At 44.0% G+C, this 19951-nt stretch overlaps 1 protein-coding gene across 4 annotated transcripts in view; it reads left to right on the forward strand.

The window, feature by feature from the left end:
- The window catches only part of LOC124622046 (ADP-ribosylation factor GTPase-activating protein 2), an 84145-nt gene that overhangs the window by 24491 nt on the left and 39703 nt on the right, over nt 1–19951 (forward strand). For 2 of the 4 annotated variants that reach the window (XM_047147605.1, XM_047147607.1), the window contains one exon: nt 5240–5296. The exons of the other annotated variants lie outside the window; for them this stretch is intronic. In XM_047147605.1, the coding sequence (XP_047003561.1) occupies nt 5240–5296 (57 nt within the window). The remainder of the gene's footprint in view (nt 1–5239; nt 5297–19951) is intronic. 4 annotated transcript variants of the gene reach the window in all.

The raw sequence follows: 19951 nt of genomic DNA on the forward strand, positions 1-19951 counted from the left end.
TGTGGACAATTTCACAGATTTTTGCACTCAAGTTGCCATGTAATCATGACTTCTTTAGTTTCATAATCAAAAAATGTCTTTCACACGTTCATGTTAATCGAAATACTGTAGCAACTTTGCGGCCTAATTATGCAGACAAGGAAACTGTACCTGAGGAAAACAATGTAGACCTCATTTATATTTTTAACATAAAAGTATTTGTCTTCAAAATGGGCCTTACATAGTAGGCCAATCAGTTACATCTGCCCAAACGTAGGGGCACTTTCAACTGAAATGGGAAACAGTCTCGAAAACAGATATAAGATTGGCAGTGTCCTCAAAACCTTTGGAAAACTATCCTTGTAGTTCTTTCAAGGCCCCAACGAATTCTTGAAATCTTGCACATTATTGTAATGTTATTTCACAACAGATTTGCAGCACACTTTGATTATGCGACTGTATAATAGGTATTGAGAATTTTCATCCCTCTCCTCTGTCATTCTCATTATTTTTTAAAGCTTGTGATGATAGATCACTAGACTGCCTCTTTTTGTGCAAACATCCACGGGACCTGTGAATGTTCCAGCATGCTAGAAATAAGTAAATTGAGGAAAGTATTGCCACATCGACTATGCCGCACTGTACCAGGTACATCAGAGAAGAACCAAGTAAAGACAAGACAGGCCAAGCATCAGCCCGCATACCTGTTATGCTTGCAGTTTGGCACATGGTGGCCAGTTCTATGCCGAAGGCTGTTGTCTCCATGACATTTTAGTGTCAGTTCCTTTTAGTTCAAATGGTTCAAATGGCTCTGAGCACTATGGGACTCAACTGCTGAGGTCATTAGTCCCCTAGAACTTAGAACTAGTTAAACCTAACTAACCTAAGGACATCACAAACATCCATGCCCGAGGCAGGATTCGAACCTGCGACCGTAGCGGTCTTGCGGTTCCAGACTGCAGCGCCTTTAACCGCACGGCCACTTCGGCCGGCTCCTTTTAGTTCTTCAGGAGTTTCAGGGTGCTACCATCTTTTACACTGATGGCTCTTAAACTATGGATAACACAGGATTTGCTTTTACATCTGCTGGTTGGGAACACAATTTGTTGCTAGAAGTATGTACTGTTTTTACAGCAGAGCTGATAGCCATTAACTGAGCCCTCCATTTTATTAAATGGGCCTTCCTTGACTGCATGTCCATTCAAAAAGTTCCAGAACTTTGTCCACAAAATTTTTCTACACTTACCTTTTACTTATTGCACATTGTCTTCTCTGAAGTATGCTCCTCCACAATTGATACACTGCTCCCAATGCTGTTTCCACTTCCAGAAGCAGTCTTGGTACGCCTCTCGCTGGATCGTGCGAAGTGTTGTCTGCAAATTTTCTTTTATCTCATCTATTGTTACAAATCTTCATCCTTTCAATGGGGCTTTCAACTTTGGAAATAAAGAAAAGTGGATAGTACAGTGGATGAACAGCACAGTGATTTAGTCTTGTGTGCAATGGTCACGCACCAGCAGGAATGAATGTGCTGGTGCATTATTTTGATGCAAGAGCTATGAATTATCTCGCCACATTTCAGGCCATTTTCTTCTCACATTTTCTCGCAGACATCGCAACATGTTCCCGCAGTACCATCGATTAACAGTTTGTCCCTGTAGCATGAATTCATGATGAACTAATCCTTCAAAGTCAAAGAAAACTATAAGCTTGGCTTTGACATTTGACCTGACCTAATGAGCTTTTTTTGGTCTTGGAGATCGTTTCCTGACCCATTCTGAAGATTGAACCTTGGTCTCAACATCATAACCACAGATCCACATCTCATCACCGGTTGTGAGTCTCTTAAGGAACATCTCGTTCTCATTTGCACGATCCAAAAGCTCTTGACAGATTGCAAGGCAAAGGTCTTTCCGGTCTTGACTCATAAGCCGTGGGATGAACTTGGTGGCAACACAATGCATTTCAAGATGCTGTGTTAGGATTTCATGACACAAGCCAGCTGAAATGTTACATTCTTCTGCAATCTATCAGACAGTCATTCTTTGATTGGCACACACAATTTTATTGTCGTTCCTGATATGAGTATCATTGGTAGATGTCGAAGGGAGTCCTGAATGAACATCATCTTTAACATATGTCCGGCCATTTTTAAACCGTGTGAACCGTTCATAACACAGAGTACAGCTTAAGCACTCATCACTGTAGGCTTCCTGCAGAATTTGGTGTGTGTCTGTAAAGGTTTTCTTGAGTTCCACACAAAATTTAATACAGATGCGTTGCTCCTCTGGCTCTGCCATATCGAAATTCGCAAACTTTGCCACACAACGTTGTAATCAATGCAGCACTGAACAATACCTAACAGACATCCAACGATGAAACTTCTGGCAGTTACACATTAAACACAGACGTGTACAGGGATGCCAACCGCATTTTGCGCCAACACACTATTGGCCCGAAATTATGAATGTTCCGGAATACAGACCTCTTATAGTGACTCAGTGAGCAGTCTTCAGACCATTGACCTATGTCACTGTCATCACCCCCTGATCTCTGCTATTCACAACCTTCTCACCGAACTTAGTCATATTGTCTGCTTGGTTGTCTTCCTCTGGGGCTCAAGTCATATGGGTGTCCCAGCAAATGAACTGGCTGACCATTTGACTAGAGAAGTGATTATTCATCCTCCACTCACTTTTATGAACCCAATTGCAGATTTGCGGGTGCCAGTAAGAGCTATGCCCACTCAGAGATGGAAAGTGTCAGAGTAATGTCCCCTGTATTAAACTCTGCACTGTCAAGGAGACTAATGTTGCATGGCCCCCTCATCCATTCCTCCTGGAAAGAATTCACCATCAAATGTCATCTCTACATTCGTTGTACCACACTGACCCAAAGTTTCATTTTACTCCTAGCCCCACATTTTGATTGTGGACATAACGCAGTTAACTGCTCGTATCCTGGTGGAATGCCCCCTGTTCAGACGTCTTTGCTTCTCATTTTGGTGGACGGACAGACAGATGGTTGTACTGGCTCTCCATTTTCTCTATGACTGTGGTTTTAATTTTCAGATATAATGTTTTAAACTACGTAAGGGGATGGGCTGGGTGGCTGGTTGGGATTGGGGTGTCTCCTGCCACATAACAGGACGAGGACCACCTTGACCATGCCTTCTTTGCCTATTGCCTCTGTCATCCTACCTTTTCTGTGTTTTAATTGTTTGTAGGTGTGGTTTGCTTCTTTTCCTGTCACACCGTTTTCCATTTCAGGAGTAGCACTCCAGTGAATAGTGGCTCCAATCCATATACTTTTACGTCTCCAGAAATCTTTTTTTTAGTTCTGGCATCAGTGTTGCCTTTGATGCCTCACTTTTACCACTTGTACATCCTTTCCTCATGTGATCAATTCTTGTTGAAAGTCACTATCTCCAGATAAATTACCCATAGTGCTAAGAGCCAAGCCAGATGAATTAACTCTTGATTGAGGGACTGATGAGGTTGCTGTTTAGTGTTACGCTCTAACCGACCTCCCAGTCTTTTTGCATGTTGTATAATTCTGCTGCATCAGATTACCTTTTTTGTTTCAATAATTACTAATATCGTTGCAATTTAGTTCAAAGCATGGGGTAAGTGCAGATCTTAACATTGATTATACTTTACTTACCAATGTCATTATTGACAAGGTGTTCACTAACATCACTGTACTTCACATGAAAGATATTGTTGTGAACATATACTGTGGCACCATAACCAAATAAAATTGGTATTTTCAGGTTGTGAAGAACCAAATTGTTTTGTGTTGCAGTTTCTAAATACATGTTTTTGGTGATGGTGAAAACCTTCTTAAAAGAACATATGCTGTTTTTGTGATAAAACGTTAAATTTTCTTAACTAGAACATTACATTCTTGATGCTCACTATACTTTTGTTTTAATGGGTGACTTGTATAAGATGAAGAGCTGACAGTGTCTGTGTTTGTTTTCTTCATTTGTAAACACAGGTAAAATTGTACTGATTTTTCAATGACATCATAATGTTTTACATCAAACCCAATGATTTTTAAATATCTCCAAGTAAAGCATGCCCTTTTATAGCTGAAAATAGTCATTATATGTCTTGTGTCAATTCATCAGTGAGGTTTATCTGTAAACCATTGCCTCAAGACATGCATTAGTATAGGATGTGGTTGGAATTTGTGGAGAACCACTGTGGTCCTTCAGTTGTGCCACATGTCAATCCCACTTGTGTGAGTGCCCTTATCTTCTCCCACACAATGGAGTGCCAAATCCAGATCTATATCTACTTACTAAATAAAACTATATTGTCCTGTTGGGCTTTGTTGAAGAAATATGTTGAATTGAAAACAGACTTGTAAGAAAAATGGTTTCATGTAAGGAATACATTGTGGCTTTGAACTGAGGCATTGAGAAAAGTGCTTCTTGCTTAGTTCATGTGTCTGTTAGCACAAAAGGACCATTTACCATATCTCTAAGAAACTGTAATGTTTTGAATATAATAGAGGGAAACATTCCACGTGGGAAAATTATATCTAAAAACACAGATGATGCGACTTACCGAACGAAAGTGCTGGCAGGTCGATAGACACACAAACATACACATGAAATTCAAGCTTTCGCAACAAACTGTTGCCTCATCAGGAAAGAGGGAAGGAGAGGGAAAGACGAAAGGATGTGGGTTTTAAGGGAGAGGGTAAGGAGTCATTCCAATCCCGGGAGTGGAAAGGCTTACCTTAGGGGGGAAAGAAGGGGTATATACACGCACACACACACACACACACTTGTAATTTCATGAAACCATTCCTTTTTGAGAGGGATTGGACTCTTTTTAAGTCCCACATTTCAGTGTAAAATAGTTTTCAGCATTTTATAGAATTTGCAGTATCATTGTGTTGTTAGTAATAGTACTGCATTTGAAGACATTTATAACTGCTTCACACTAATTTAAATCCCTCGCATACCTGTTAGCTCATGATATTGAATTAATCCCATTAGGGATAAACAGACTCATAACTTAGTGAAGCTTACCATACTAAAATTGACTAGTTGTTGTTTAGTTAATATTGAAAGGTCTTATAGATAATGAACGAAGACTAGTTTATTTTACTAATTACCTTTTTAAGAATTTCCCATTATTTAGCTAAATTCGTGATATTTTTTGTGTTACTATTCTTAAGTTAATTTCTTGCTTCAGTATAATATTGTACTCATGAGAGAATATTTGTTTCAATCTTGTCGTGGCAGCTAGACATTGGTTCTACGCAAGAGGCCGCAGGAGTTTTATCTCCCAGCAGCCAAGCGGTGAGCCGCTTTAAAATTTTTTCCTTGTTTATAATTTTTAAGTGTGTAAAAAGTTTAATTTGATTTCATTGGTATGTGCACACACTTACTCCAACCTCTCACTCTGTTCAGCTCCATCTCATAGCATTTTATGTCCTATGTCTCTTTCCATCAGCTTGTTGTTTTCATTTCATATTCATTCTGCCTTTGTTTCTTCCAAGTACTGCAGACTTACTGAAGAGTACTTTATCAATCATTTTATGTCCCATTGAGAAAAATATTTAAAACTACAGTTATTTAGGACATAGTGTGTTAGCAGGGTATCTTCCTGCACAATATTCACCTGTTTAATTTTTTTTAACATTGTTGCTGTTATTATTATTATTATTATTATTATTATTATTTATGTGCACCATCTAAGATGCCTCAACAAAGAGGCAATTTCTTCTATGACAGGCACAGATTTAGGCCTGCAAGAATTGAGAAACATTTAAGAAAATGTGATTACTCTTATCACAAATCGCTACACTTCTGCTTATGTACCGTTACTGTCTGGTGCATTGCTGAAGTGAGTAAAAAATGCAGGTTTTTAGCAATATTTTGTTTTTAAACTTATTTTGAGAGCAGCTAGCTATTATGAAAGGAGTCACAAGATTAATTCACTTGTACTCGTATCTATTGTCTCTTCCGGGAATTGCTCAGTTATGATCATTGTGGCAAGTATTTCAAGACAAATTGCTAGTATGGTGTTTTTTAAGTAGTTATTGTTGTTAAAAGTTCTAAAATGTGGATAAAGCATTAAGTAAATTTCATTTGCACAAAGGTTCATTGTGCTCATTCTCTGTCTCCTTCAAATGTCAAAATGATTTCCATGTACAGAAGTGATCATTGCAATCATCCAGACCACCACAAAAATTAAACACATAGGTAAAAAAAGCAATAAATGCACTTGGTAAACTTTTTCTGGGTTGCTTTTTCTAATTGTGAATCTGTGATAACAAAAAGACCTAGGATTGGCGCAATTTTCTGTCAGGTCACTGCCAAATTAAAAAGAAATCTGTCTATGCAGTAGCACCATAGTGGTCACTCTAGATTGCTAGTATCATTTGACTGGGCTGTTTACACTAGAAATGAGTGATGCACCATGGGCACTACTTAAGTCCAAGGAAAGAAGGTGTATTATCCACAGTGACAAAAGACATTTTGTACAAAGTATTTATTTATTTATTTATTTACATACATATTCCATTTATTGATTTTTATGTGCATGACTCTAGGATTTGGAATGAATCAAGATACAAATTTTATAGAAAAATGTAACCTAAAGAAACCTTGTGGCAGATTAAAACTGTGTGCTGGACTGAACCTCGAACTCGGGACCTTTCCCTTTCGCAGGTAATTGCTCTACCAACTGAGCTACCCAAGCACGACTCAAGCCCCGTCCTCACAGCTTTACTTCTGTCAGTACCTCGTCTCCTACCTTCCAAACTTAACAGAAGCTCTCCTGCGAACCTTGCAGAACTAGCACTCTTGAAAGAAAGGTATTGTGGAGACATGGCTTAGGAAAGGCAAGGGTCCCGCGTTCGGGTCTCGGTCCGGCACACAGTTTTAATCTGCCAGGAAGTTTCATATCAGCCCACACTCCGCTGCAGAGTGAAAATCTCATTCTACAAAGAAACCATGTTTTAAACATGGAAGGTTTACAGGGGCAGTGCAGTTAAATTAAGAAAGTAGTTGAAGAGAATAACAATGTGAAATTTGAACAATATACAGATGAAAAAAGTGTAAAAATGTCAACAGTTAAAGATTATTTAAGAATTCAAACTCGTAAAACAGAAGTATTCAAAAGGGATGCATAAAAGTCTTTGCTGTCTGAGTGTTTATATATAGTGTGTTGCATTGTGTTGTGTAAGCCTGTAAAGTTGTTTAGCACTAACACAAAGAATTTTATACTGTTGTGTAGTACGTCATTCTGTACCACTAAATTCTTTGTATAACAATGGAATTTGTGGTTTATTCATCTCATGATGTACATTTGCAATGTGTTTGGTTTGCATACACGTCAAAAATTTATGATACATTCACAGTGATTTGTTACACTAATAAAAAATAATACAACACCAAAAAGAAATTTTTTGGGGGATATTTAATCTGTCATATTCAGCTCAAATTTCCAGTTCGTCCTACATGAAATCATCCACAGAGTAATATTTCAGTGTCAGTGCCTCATATATTTTTCTTTTAAGTGGACTTTAATTCATCTGCATTAACTTCTTTACTATTAATTTATTATAAATTTTCATTCTCATGAATTGAAGTCTCGGTGTGTACAGTTTGAGGTGGTGTTTGGGAAGCATAAAGTTTTGTTTGTTTCTTGTATCATGCGAGTGAACAGAAGAGTTTAAAAGATAATTCAGCTCTGGTATTCTTAATAACATTCAAAGCAGCTTGTGTATGCTACTTTTAGTGGGTCCTTATCAGTGGCAGTTGATAATATTTGCATTGCAAATGCAAAGCTATTCAGTTTATTTGCTAGGTACTCAGTGTGTGCATACTACCTCAAGTTCTTACTTACATTTAACCCTAAGCATCTGACTGAGTCAACTTCTTCTACATCTTGTTTGTTGTGAATAATCTTAGTCTGCTCACACTTTTGAGTATTTGATTTTGAATTGCGCCATGTGAGTCTTATATATATTTAGACTCAATCCATTTAGCTGAAACCAAGTTTCTAAGATACTGAGGGTACTGATCAAGGAGTCGGGATGATTTTTTTTTTATTATTATTTTCTCTCTCTCTCTCTCTCTCTCTCTCTCTCTCTCTCTCTCTCTCTCTGAATCTTGATCAACTCAGACGTATCATCTACAAGCAGAACTGTGGAGGAAGTGTTCCTACAATACGTTGATAATGAAGCATCTGATTACTTTCGAAGTGCACAAGTTTGTCAACTGTTAAACTCGTGTAGGAATAAACGAACTGATGGCCTTTAAAACTGCCAGTAAGGATAGAAATAGTGAAAGTTACTTATTTTACTTCATAGGAATAAGAATAGTGCATATTACATTTGTAAGTCATTTGATGGTACACAGAACGCAAAAAGTTTTTTACAGAGTTGCCACATCTAGCAGCAGTACCAGTATCTGACTAGGCAGTGAGTCAAACTGAACTTGGTTGACTGATAGGGGGCACGTCATACCTTCCTGTTTCAAGTCTATACCTGAGTCCACTTGAGGTGACCATGGCAATCTCTCCATAAGCCATGACCAGATGTGCACATTGGCTGAGAGGCTTGGCGATCATTACGGGAACAGCTGAACACCAGTTGTATCAAGATAGGTCTGGACAGCACAGGCAACATTCAATCTTGCATTAGTTTTTGAAAGATATTATCACAGAGGATTTTAAGATAGAGTTGCTTTCCAAATTATTGGTTATACAAACCATAAGTGATGGTGTTGGGCACTCAGTGGCATCTCATACAATCACACCAGGTGCCAAGGCCATGTAATGACGATGAGTGCTATCTGGCAACATTCTTTTATATATATAAAAATAGAGGGAAACATTCCACGTAGGAGATAAATATCTATAAAACAAAGATGATTTGACTTACCAAATGAAAGTGCTGGCAGGTCGACAGACACACGAACAACCACAAACATACACACAAAATTCAAGCTTTCGCAACAAACTGTTGCCTCATCAGGAAAGAGGGAAGGAGAGGGAAAGACGAAAGGAAGTGGGTTTTAAGGGAGAGGGTAAGGAGTCATTCCAATCCCGGGAGCGGAAAGACTTACCTTAGGGGGAAAAAAGGACGGGTATACGCGCGCGCGCGCGCGCACGCGCACACACACACAGACACACACACACACACACACACACACACACACCCATCCACACATATACAGACACTGCTTGTGTCTGGATATATGTGTGTGTGTGTGTGTGTGTGTGTGTGTGTGTGTGTGTGTGTGTGTGGGCGCGCGCGCGCGAGTGTATACTCGTCCTTTTTTCCCCCTAAGGTAAGTTTTTCCGCTCCCGGGATTGGAATGACTCCTTACCCTCTCCCTTAAAACCCACTTCCTTTCATCTTTCCCTCTCCTTCCCTCTTTCCTGATGAGGCAACAGTTTGTTGCGAAAGCTTGAATTTTGTGTGTATGTTTGTGGTTGTTCGTGTGTCTGTCGACCTGCCAGCACTTTCATTTGGTAAGTCAAATCATCTTTGTTTTTATATATATATATATATATATATATATATATATATATATATATATATATATATATATATATATAAAGAAAGATGATGAAACTTACCAAACAAAAGCGCTGGCAGGTCGATAGACACACAAAGATACACACAAAATTCTAGCTTTCGCAACCAATGGTTGCCTCGTCAGGAAAGAGGGAAGGAGAAGGAAAGACAAAAGGATATGGGTTTTAAGGGAGAGGGTAAGGAGTCATTCCAATCCCGGGAGCGGAAAGACTTACCTTAGGGGGAAAAAAGGACAGGTATACACTCGCACACACACACATATCCATCCACACATACACAGACACAAGCAGACATTTGTAAAGGCAAAGAGTTTCGATGTCAGAAAGTCCGTGTCGTCTGCATAGAGGCTCAGGGTTACGTGCGGTAAAGTAGGTAAAACGTTGATGTAAAAATTGAAGACTATGGGTGATATGACTGATCCTTGGGGGATTCCGGCTTCGGGCATACTACAGGCGTTCAACGCCTGTAGTATGCCCGAAGCCGGAATCCCCCAAGGATCAGTCATATCACCCATAGTCTTCAATTTTTACATCAACGTTTTACCTACTTTACCGCACGTAACCCTGAGCCTCTATGCAGACGACACGGACTTTCTGACATTGAAACTCTTTGCCTTTACAAATGTCTGCTTGTGTCTGTGTATGTGTGGATGGATATGTGTGTGTGTGCGAGTGTATACCTGTCCTTTTTTCCCCCTAAGGTAAGTCTTTCCGCTCCCGGGATTGGAATGACTCCTTACCCTCTCCCTTAAAACCCATATCCTTTTGTCTTTCCTTCTCCTTCCCTCTTTCCTGACGAGGCAACCACTGGTTGCGAAAGCTAGAATTTTGTGTGTATGTTTGTGTTTGTTTGTGTGTCTATCGACCTGCCAGCGCTTTTGTTTGGTAAGTTTCATCATCTTTCTTTTTAGATATATTTTTCCCACGTGGAATGTTTCCCTCTATTATATATATATATAAAAGTGGCCTGGAGAACATAGTTCCAGGGTACAAGAAAACATATCAGAGGAAAGGAAATACAGTACTAACCTGATTATAGCAGATGCTGAAAGTGACCAGGGCCTGGTCAGCAAGTTGCTGAAGGCAGATTGAAGTTGGACTGCTGTAATTGCTGCAGTCTCATCTGAACTGTTGTGCTGCAGGTCTTGAAGATGAGGGTTGTTACGATACACCTTAGACTTGATGGCTCCCCAAAGTAATTGCCCATGGACAGATTAAGTGATCTGGGTGCCGCCCTAAGACCATGACCAGACTGACCTCTGCTAACAACTCTGTAGGTGTGAAGATTTTGTATATGTGCACGAAGGTTCGGCCAGCTGTTTGAACAGTTGCTCCATCCTATTGGGTGCAACTGTGTAGGTCTCTCTCTCCCCGCCATTAATGCTGCCACAAATCATGCGGACACTGCACACCAAATTCCAATTTCTGATCATCCAGTGGTATTTCTTGGTAGGTACGCTGATTCTTCTCTGCCCGGAACCTGTGAATGATTTAACCACTCTGATGAAACCAGGCTTCATCAGACATAAGAAAAAGATCTGTGTCTCGGCCATTCATAGTTATCTCAGTGAACCACTGAAAACTCGGGATGCTGAGGAGCATCTATTAGTTTTAATGCATGAACAGCAGACACTTCGTAGGGATGCATGTGCAAGTCCCTGTGGAGTATTCGTCCGCAAGATTGATGTGATATGCTGGTTTCTCGTGACAGGCGTCTGGTTGATTTGGGAGGACTTTGAAGCATTCTCTGGTGAACTGAAGACACATTTTCTTGTGTGCAGACTCGTTTTGGAAAGTTTTTTGGCTTGTTCATAGTAGATCCTGTCGTGACACCATTTTTGGACTAAGCTTTTGCTTCCGTGAGGATTTACAGCCTCTCAAGTGTTTAACAAAAAAAAATACATTTTTCATTGTAGGCTGTATTTAGGTTTTATGTATGTGACATAAAAGAATGTTAGGAGAACGATATGTAGTACATGCCATTGCAAGAGCATGATATGTAGTACACGACATTGCAGATGTGCTTGATAATGCACCCCCTGCGGGTTCGGGGGTAAGAATAGGCCCGCGGTATTCCTGCCTGTCGTAAGAGGCGACTAAAAGGAGTCTCAAACGTTTTGGCCTTAATGTGCTGGTCCCCTATGGGGTTTGACCTCCATATCTCAAAATTTTTCCGAAGAGCGAGCTGATTGGGGAAGGGCGCCTTACTTAGTGCATTGTGTCCATCTTGCGTTGAGAACTTTCGCCAGCTTATTCGTCATTGCGTTGCAGTCCTGCCCGCTCTACATCTCTTGGGCATGGATCGCTCCTGCGTGCACTTTCTGCCAATCAATGTGCAGGGCCATTTTCTGCACTGACGGCGACCATGGACCACATGTCACCTAACATCCAGCACGGTAGCCAGTCCGTTGTGGTGGGGCCGCCATGTACCCTGTTGGTTCTAGCCCCCTGACAACACAGGGATCGCTCTACTGATGCCTGCTCCGTTAACTCCCCACTTATGCCAAGGAGTAGATACCCATCTCCCTGGGGCATCGGGACTCCTGGCAATGGCCATCCTGCCAGGTGGCCTTTGCTGTGGCTGGGTGGCGCCCTTGGTCGGAGTAGGTGGCATCAGGGTGGATGACACGCAATGAAGCGTGGCACATCTTCTCTTGCTGGTGGCCAGCCACCAGCAGTCTCTAAGCGTTCGAGGGCCCATTTTAAAGGTATCGTTTATGACCCCAAATCGTTCCCCTCCCTCGACACACCATGGGAGGAACGAAAGGCTATGAATGAGAGCGACAGGTATTCGACCCGGTATCTCGTCTGTACCAGAGCTGACGGGGAATCGTTTGTGTCTGTGAAGCCTCAGTTCTTTGTAGAACATTTAGAGGACAAGTTCGGGGAGGTGGAGGGCTTGTCCAAGATGCGGTCAGGGTCAGACGAGCTGCGCGCCAACTTAGAGCGACGAGGTGTACATTTCGTCCGGCGTGTTCATCGGGGTCCGAGGGACAATCAGGTAGCTACCGGTGCCTTCATCTTGGCCTTCGAAGGTGATACATTACCAGAGAAGGTCAAGGTGATGGTCTACCGATGTGACGTCAAACCCTATATTCCTCCCCCGATGCGGTGCTTTAAGTGCTGGAAGTTCGGTCACATGTCCTATCGCTGTACTTCTAGCCTCACATGTCGAGATTGTGGACGCCCATCTCATCCCGATACTCCATGTGCTCCGCCTCCCGTCTGTGTCAACTGTGGAGAGCCTCATTCCCCTTGCTCGCCGGACTGCAGTATCTTACAGAAAGAACGCAAGATCATGGAATATAAGACCCTGGACCAACTGACTTACACTGAGGCTAAGCGGAAATTTGAACGGCTACATCCCGTGCGCGTGATGTCATCTTATGCCTCCAGTGTCACTCCTGCTCCAGCTCCTTCAGCTGCAAGGTATACAGTCAGCTCTCAAGAGTCAGAGGACCTCACCTGCCCCCTTGACAATGGGGGCCCCTTCTCTCGCTGTTGCTCCCACACCATCTACCTCGGGAGCAGCACCCACTAAACCATCGGGGACACCAGTCCCCACTTCTAAGCCGGAGAAGCGTAAGTCTTCTTCGGCTTCTCTCGCTCGGAAGGGATCCCTTGGGTCACTCCCTTCCCAGGTTCCTACCAGCGGCACAGCAGACACCAACCAGTGGCTGAAGAAGCCACAGGTCGCTGGTCGACGGGCTTCGTGATCCTCTTCGGCCCCAGGGACTGACTCCAATAAGCCCTCTCACCAACGGCAACCAAAGGAACAGCGAGAGAAAACGACTTTGAAGACTCGTAAGTCCAAGACACCTGCGGTGGCACCTACTCCACCACTACCTAAAAGCTCTGCGTCTGAGGATGAGGTGGAGATCCTTGCGTCCGCTGAGGACCTTGATCTCGCCGATCCCTCAGACGCAATGGATAGCACTTGCACGGGTGCTCCATCAGAGGCGGCAGGTGACCCAGCGGCGTAATCTGCCTTCCCAGTCCCGTCACGCCTTTCTCCGCAATGGACAATACCATCCTCCAGTGGAACTGCAGCAGTTTCTTCCACCATCTAGCTGAGCTCCGCCAACTTATCAGCCTTCACCCTTTCTTCTGCATTGCTCTTCAGGAAACTTGGTTTCCAGCAATGCGTACCCCCGCCCTCCATGGCTATCGGGGTTATTATAAGAACCGGGCAGCATATGAAAGGTCTGGTGGCGTCTGCCTCTATCTCCTTCACACTCTGCACAGCGAGTCTGTCCCTCTCCAAACACCTTTAGAGGCTGTCGCTGTTCGGGTGTGGACGCCACAGGCTGTTACCGTCTGCAGTCTTTAACTTCCACCGGATGGTGATGTCTCGCAGCATGTCCTGGCTGCGCTGATAGCCCAATTGCCGCCACCTTTCTTGCTATTGGGCGACTTCAACGCCCATAACCCTCTGTGGGGTGGGTCAGTGGCAACAGGTCGAGGCGCCACCGTTTAGCATTTATTGTCGCAGCTCGATCTCTCGATTTTAAATGATGGTGCCTTCACACACTTCAGTGAGGCGCATGGCACATACTCCGCCATTGACCTTTCAATCTGTAGCCCTAGCCTCTTACCGTCTGTCCAATGGAGTGTGCATGACGACCTGTGTGGTAGTGACCACTTTCCGATCTTTCTGTCACTACCACAGCGTCACTCTTCTGGGCGCCCTAGCAGATGGGCTATGAATAAGGCTGACTGGGACTTGTTCTCCTCCACTGCCACTATTGAGCCTCTCTCTAAAGATGACATTGATGCGGTGGTTCAGTCGGTCACCACCGGCATCGTTACTGCCGCCGAGTCTGCCATTCCCCGTTCCTCTGGGTCCCCTTGGCGGCGGACTGTGCCTTGGTGGTCGCCTGAGATCGCTGCAGCGATTAAAGATCGCCGGCGGGCGCTACAGCGTCACAAGCGACATCCCTGCATTGAACACCGCATCACCTTCAAACGGGTGCGTGCGCGGGCCTGCCGCCTTATCCGCCAAAGCAAGCAGGAGTGCTGGGAGCTGTATGTGTCCACCATTGGCCTCCATGTCTCTCCATCGCAGGTCTGGGCCAAGATCCGACGCCTCTATGGCTATCGGACCCCTGTCAGTGTCCCTGCGCTCTCACTGAATGGAGCAGTTTGTACAGATTCCGGCGAAATTGCCAACAGCTTGGCAGAGCATTTTGCTCTTAGTTCCGCTTCTTCCAATTACCCACTGGCCTTCCGCTCCATTAAAGAGCGGCTGGAACGTCGGAGCCTTTCGTTTCACACCCACCACCCAGAATCTTACAATGCTCCATTCAGTGAGTGGGAATTTCGCAGTGCCCTAGCCGCTTGCCCTGATACCGCTCCTGGGCCAGATGGCATCGACTGTCAGATGCTGAAACACCATTCAGTGGACTGCCAGCGGCGCCTCCTCGATCTTTACAACCGTCTTTGGGTTGAGGGGGAGTTTCCGTCGCAATGGCGGGACGGCATTGTCATCCCCGTTTTGAAACCTGGAAAGAACCCTCTGGAGGTGGACAGCTACCGTCCCATTAGCCTCACCGACGTTCTTTGCAAGTTGCTTGAACGGATGGTGAGCCGGCGCTTGAATTGGGTACTGGAGTCTCGGGGCCTTCTGGCTCCGTCTCAGGGTGGGTTCCGTAAAGGCCGCTCCGCCACCGACAATCTGGTGAGCCTGGAGTGGGCCATCCGTACGGCCTTTGCCCGCCGTCAGCACCTGGTCGCTGTCTTTTTTGACATGCAGAAGGCGTACGATACGACATGGCGTCATCACATCCTTTCTACGCTTCATGGATGGGGTCTTCGGGGTCCTCTACCGATTTTTATCCGCAATTTTCTGTCGTGCAAGGCGCGGCCTCGTATAGTTCCTCCAACGTCCAAGAGAACGGTGTGCCACAGGGTTCTGTTTTAAGTGTCTGCCTGTTTTTAATAGCCATTAACGAGCTCGCTGCGGCAGTGGGAAATTCTGTCTCCACTTCCCTGTATTCTGACGACTTCTGCCTTTACTACAGCTCTACTGGCATTGCAGCTGTTGAACGTCGGCTACAGGGCACTATCCGCAAGGCGCACTCTTGGGCTGTAGCGCGTGGTTTTCAGTTTTCGGCTGCCAAGACCCGCGTTATGCATTTCTGCCGGCGCCGAACAGTCCATCCTGATCCGCGGCTTTATCTTGCCGACGAACTCCTTGCTGTAGTGGAGACCCACAGGTTTTTGGGGATGGTTTTCGATGCCCGGCTGACTTAGCTGCCTCAGATTCGGCAGCTTAAACAGGCGTGTTGGCGGCATCTAAATGCTTCGAGATGCTTGAGCCACACCCGCTGGGGCGCCGACCGATCTACCCTGATACGGCTCTACCAGGCGTTAATTCAGTCTCGTCTGGATTATGGGAGCCTGGCTTATGGCTCAGCATCCCCATCTGCGCTGCAGGTACTGGACCCGATCCTACACAGTGGCATATGGCTTGCCACTGGTGCTTTCCGCACCAGCCCTGTGGACAGCATACTAGTGGAGGCAGGTGTCCCTCCCCTGCGGTTACGGCGCCAAAGTTTGCTGGCCGCTTATGCTGCGCATGTTTTAAGCTTGCCTAAGCATCCAAACTATCGTCTCCTGTTCCCGCAATCGGTCGTCCATCTGCCAGAACGTCGGCCCCGGTCTGGTTGTACGATCGCGGTCCGCGTCAAAGAGCTTCTCTCCGGGCTTCGGGTTTTCACTGTTCCACCTCCTTTCCGGGCCACGTTGCGTACACCCCCATGGTGTGTTCCTCGCCCTTACCTTCGGCTCGACTTGGTACAGGGCCCAAAGGACTCAGTCCCTCCAGAGGCCTTCCGCCGCCACTTTTATTCCATCCTGGTCATGTATCAGGGCTCTGGCATTGTTTATACTGACGGTTCGATGGTTGCTGGCCGTGTCGGGTATGCGCTCACTCTAGGGGACCATTCCGAACAACGTTCCTTGCAGGATGGCTGCAGCATTTACACTGCTGAGCTGGTCGCCATCTTTCGTGCCCTAGAGTATATCCGCTCCTGCTCAGGTGAGTCCTTCGTTATCTGTAGCGATTCCCTGAGCGGTTTACGAGCTCTCGACCAGTGTTTCCCTCGTTCTCGTCTGGTGATGGCTATCCAAGAGTCCCTGCATACTCTTGCCCGTTGCGGCCGTTCTGTGGTCTTTGTGTGGACCCCCGGTCATGTCGGTATCCCGGGCAATGAACATGTTGACCGCCTGGCGAAAGAGGCCACGAGTAAACCATCTCCGGATGTTGGCCTCCCAGAGACTGATTTGCGGGCAGTCCTCCGCCGAAAAGTTTTTGCGCTTTGGGATGCTGAATGGCGCGATCGGATCACGCCTAATAAACTCCGTGCCATTAAGGAGACGACGAATGTGTGGCGGTCATCCATGCGAGCCAGCCGCAGGGACTCAGTCGTCCTTTGTCGGCTCCGCATTGGCCACTCCCGGCTGACACACGGTTATTTACTGCACCGGGAGGACCCTCCTCTATGTCGCTGCGGGGCGGCTTTGACAGTGGCGCACATTTTGTTGGCCTGGCCCCTTTTAGCTGTGGTCCGGCAGACATTTGCGCTGCCTGATTCGCTCCCTGCCCTTTTATCTGATGACCCTGTTATGGCTGGCTTAGTTTTACGTTTTATTCGGGCAGGGGGTTTTTATCGTTTACTCTGAGTGTTTGTTCTGTTCTTTTGTGTTGATTCTGGCCATTGGCCTACGATTTTACGTTGAGTTTTTAATGTGTTCTCGGTGCTTGGCTTTTCCTTTTTATCTCTATGGTCGGCCAACCACCGTCACACACTGTGTGATTTTAATTTGTTTTGTCTGATCTCTGTAGGAGTATTTCTTGTCCTGTGTTGTCTGACGTCTTTCCTGCTGTTCTTTTTTATTCTCTTTGGGTGGTTTTAATTTTTTTGGAAAAAGGGACTGATGACCGTCGCAGTCTGGTCCCTTTAATCCCCCAAACCAAACCAAAACCTTGATAATGCCTCATGGCCAAAATTAGCTTAATAGCATGATTTTAATAAAGCTCAGTACGGCCTACAATGGGCAAAGTGTCACATGTCACTCTTTGCTGGCACTTTGACACCATTAAATTGCTCATCAAAAACAGACCACACTGTTTCCATGATTTTTTTGTCACACAACTTACAGCAATGAACACCTGATGCTCCAGGGTGGGTACCGTTGCCCCTTTTGCACTGCTGCAGTGCCAATGACACTGACACTGCCCACACTACACTCTGAACCAGTGTGGATCACGTGGCGGACGTACATGTGATGTGCATGTCACAGGGTGTGGTTATATGCATACATTCACCCCAATTGTATCTGCTTGTGTGGGCCACCCGTATTTGCCCCATCCTGTATGATACTGTGTGCAGAACTGGGATTCGTCTGTGTTATTTCAAGGGAAGCAGCAATGACGATTGCTATGCAGATGGACCTTGTTGCACCATGTGTCATCGCACTGTCTGCGTGTAGACTTGTCTTGCTGGAAACATGCCCATTTCATGGCACAAGATATGTGATGTTGCTGTATGCTCTTGCACAGCTAAGCAAACAATGCTCCTGTTGCCTGTGTCTCTATATGTGGGGCAGCTAAGATTGTGTGTGGCATTGATTGTGGCCTTCCTGAATCCAACTGTTCTATATTCACATGTGAGTTGGAAACTCCCAACCAATTCAAGCACCAGTATTGCGGAACAGTAAGCTGCCATCTCGATACATCACATTTCCGGTGCTGCCGGAAATGTGATGATTCTCTTTGTTACACAAGGCATAACACAATCATATCACAACCAAACAAAATTAATGTGCGAACTATGATGAGAAACCCACTTTATTTTTTTCTTATGTACAGAATATTGGTGGCAGTATTCTTACTAACTTTTATGGTTGCACTGAAATACTAATCATTAGCATATCTAGGTATGTAGTAGTACACTTGTACAGTTCATGTCTGATTGATGTTTGTTGCGTGCTGTCTTCATGCTGCTAGTTTTAATCGCTGTCAGTATACATTTGGAAGTAGTGATATGTATACTAACTTCCTTAAAAGGCTGTAAAAGAAGGTTCTTTGTGGAAGGGGGGGGGGGCGGGCATGTGCACATATTTTGGACACCTTTGTTAGTGCAGTGGTTGCATTGTAAGAGATGAGGGGTCCCTGATGCATGCAAATCATTTCACTCTTAGAGGCACATTTTATGTTGCATAAACTTCATGTAATCTGCTTACCTCACTGTCCTGTATTAGCATTCAAGGAAAAAACTACACATCATACAAGTAAAGAAGTTACTACATAGATTCTATTTTTATTGTTGCTGTACAAAATGCAGTATTGAGGTTCTACATGTAATCTTACTGTACAGAATGCAATGTTGCCTCTCTAAAATCTTCAAAAGTTTCGGTGCTACATATTCTTTATTTCTGGTTATTTCTTGTTCAGTGTATGTCTGTTTATTTTTCAGAACTGTTCTTTAAGTGCAGTATTTGTAATTTTACTCCTTCTTCATGTAAAAATATTTTACAGAAGTATTGTTGGAAACACCTATTTTGACAACTTTCAGTATAAATAATGAATATGATACAAACATAATCTGTTCACCAGCATTGTGATACCACTGGTAACTGTGATGAGTTTTGCTATTTTTTTCATGAAAACAGATGAAATTATTCAATCCTCTCTCTGTTACAACCTACTTCTCCTCCTTTTTTTATGAAGTAAGATACAGTCTGCAAGTGCAAGTGCTGTAAATAACAGAATGAGAGTTCCGAAAATACCGGAGGAATGGCGGGGAAATAGGAATACTATATAAAACAGGTGGCACAAAAAAAGGAAAGATTTTTTTCCAGTGAAGATGATGATGATAGGTGTGTTCATTTAGAACAAGGGATTCAGGTTGCAGCTGGCCCATAAACAGAGTAAATGAGAATCAGAGATATGTGTGAGATAAAGAACATTCCTGAATTTATCATTAATAAGTGAATTCATTGTTCATTGGGGGAAAAGACCCACTGGTGACAAGGCCGATAGTAGTTATGATTCAGTTTGAACATTGTGACAGTTATCATTATTTTTTTGTGTAAATTTTAATAGTTCATTAACTATGTAAGTAAGGTCCTTGTGATCCAGATTTTAGGTGGATGTTTCAGCTGCCAGTAATATGAACATACAACCTTGTCGTGGCGGGTCAAAATAACTGGACAGTGTGAGAAGGCGATTGTGGATGCAGAGAAAAATGTTTATCTCCTCCAGTTTGTGTCAAACGACTGGGAGCTTATCTGATGTGAAGTAATAAGTGAGACTTCTGCTAATGGAAGAAAGAAAATTCTTAAAAGTGAAAATTATGACAGATGTATCTTATGTAAAAATAGCACAAAGTGTGAAAAAG

This window comes from Schistocerca americana, chromosome 7 (assembly GCF_021461395.2).
Source record: "Schistocerca americana isolate TAMUIC-IGC-003095 chromosome 7, iqSchAmer2.1, whole genome shotgun sequence".
In the NCBI taxonomy this organism is placed as follows: Eukaryota; Metazoa; Arthropoda; class Insecta; order Orthoptera; family Acrididae; genus Schistocerca; species Schistocerca americana.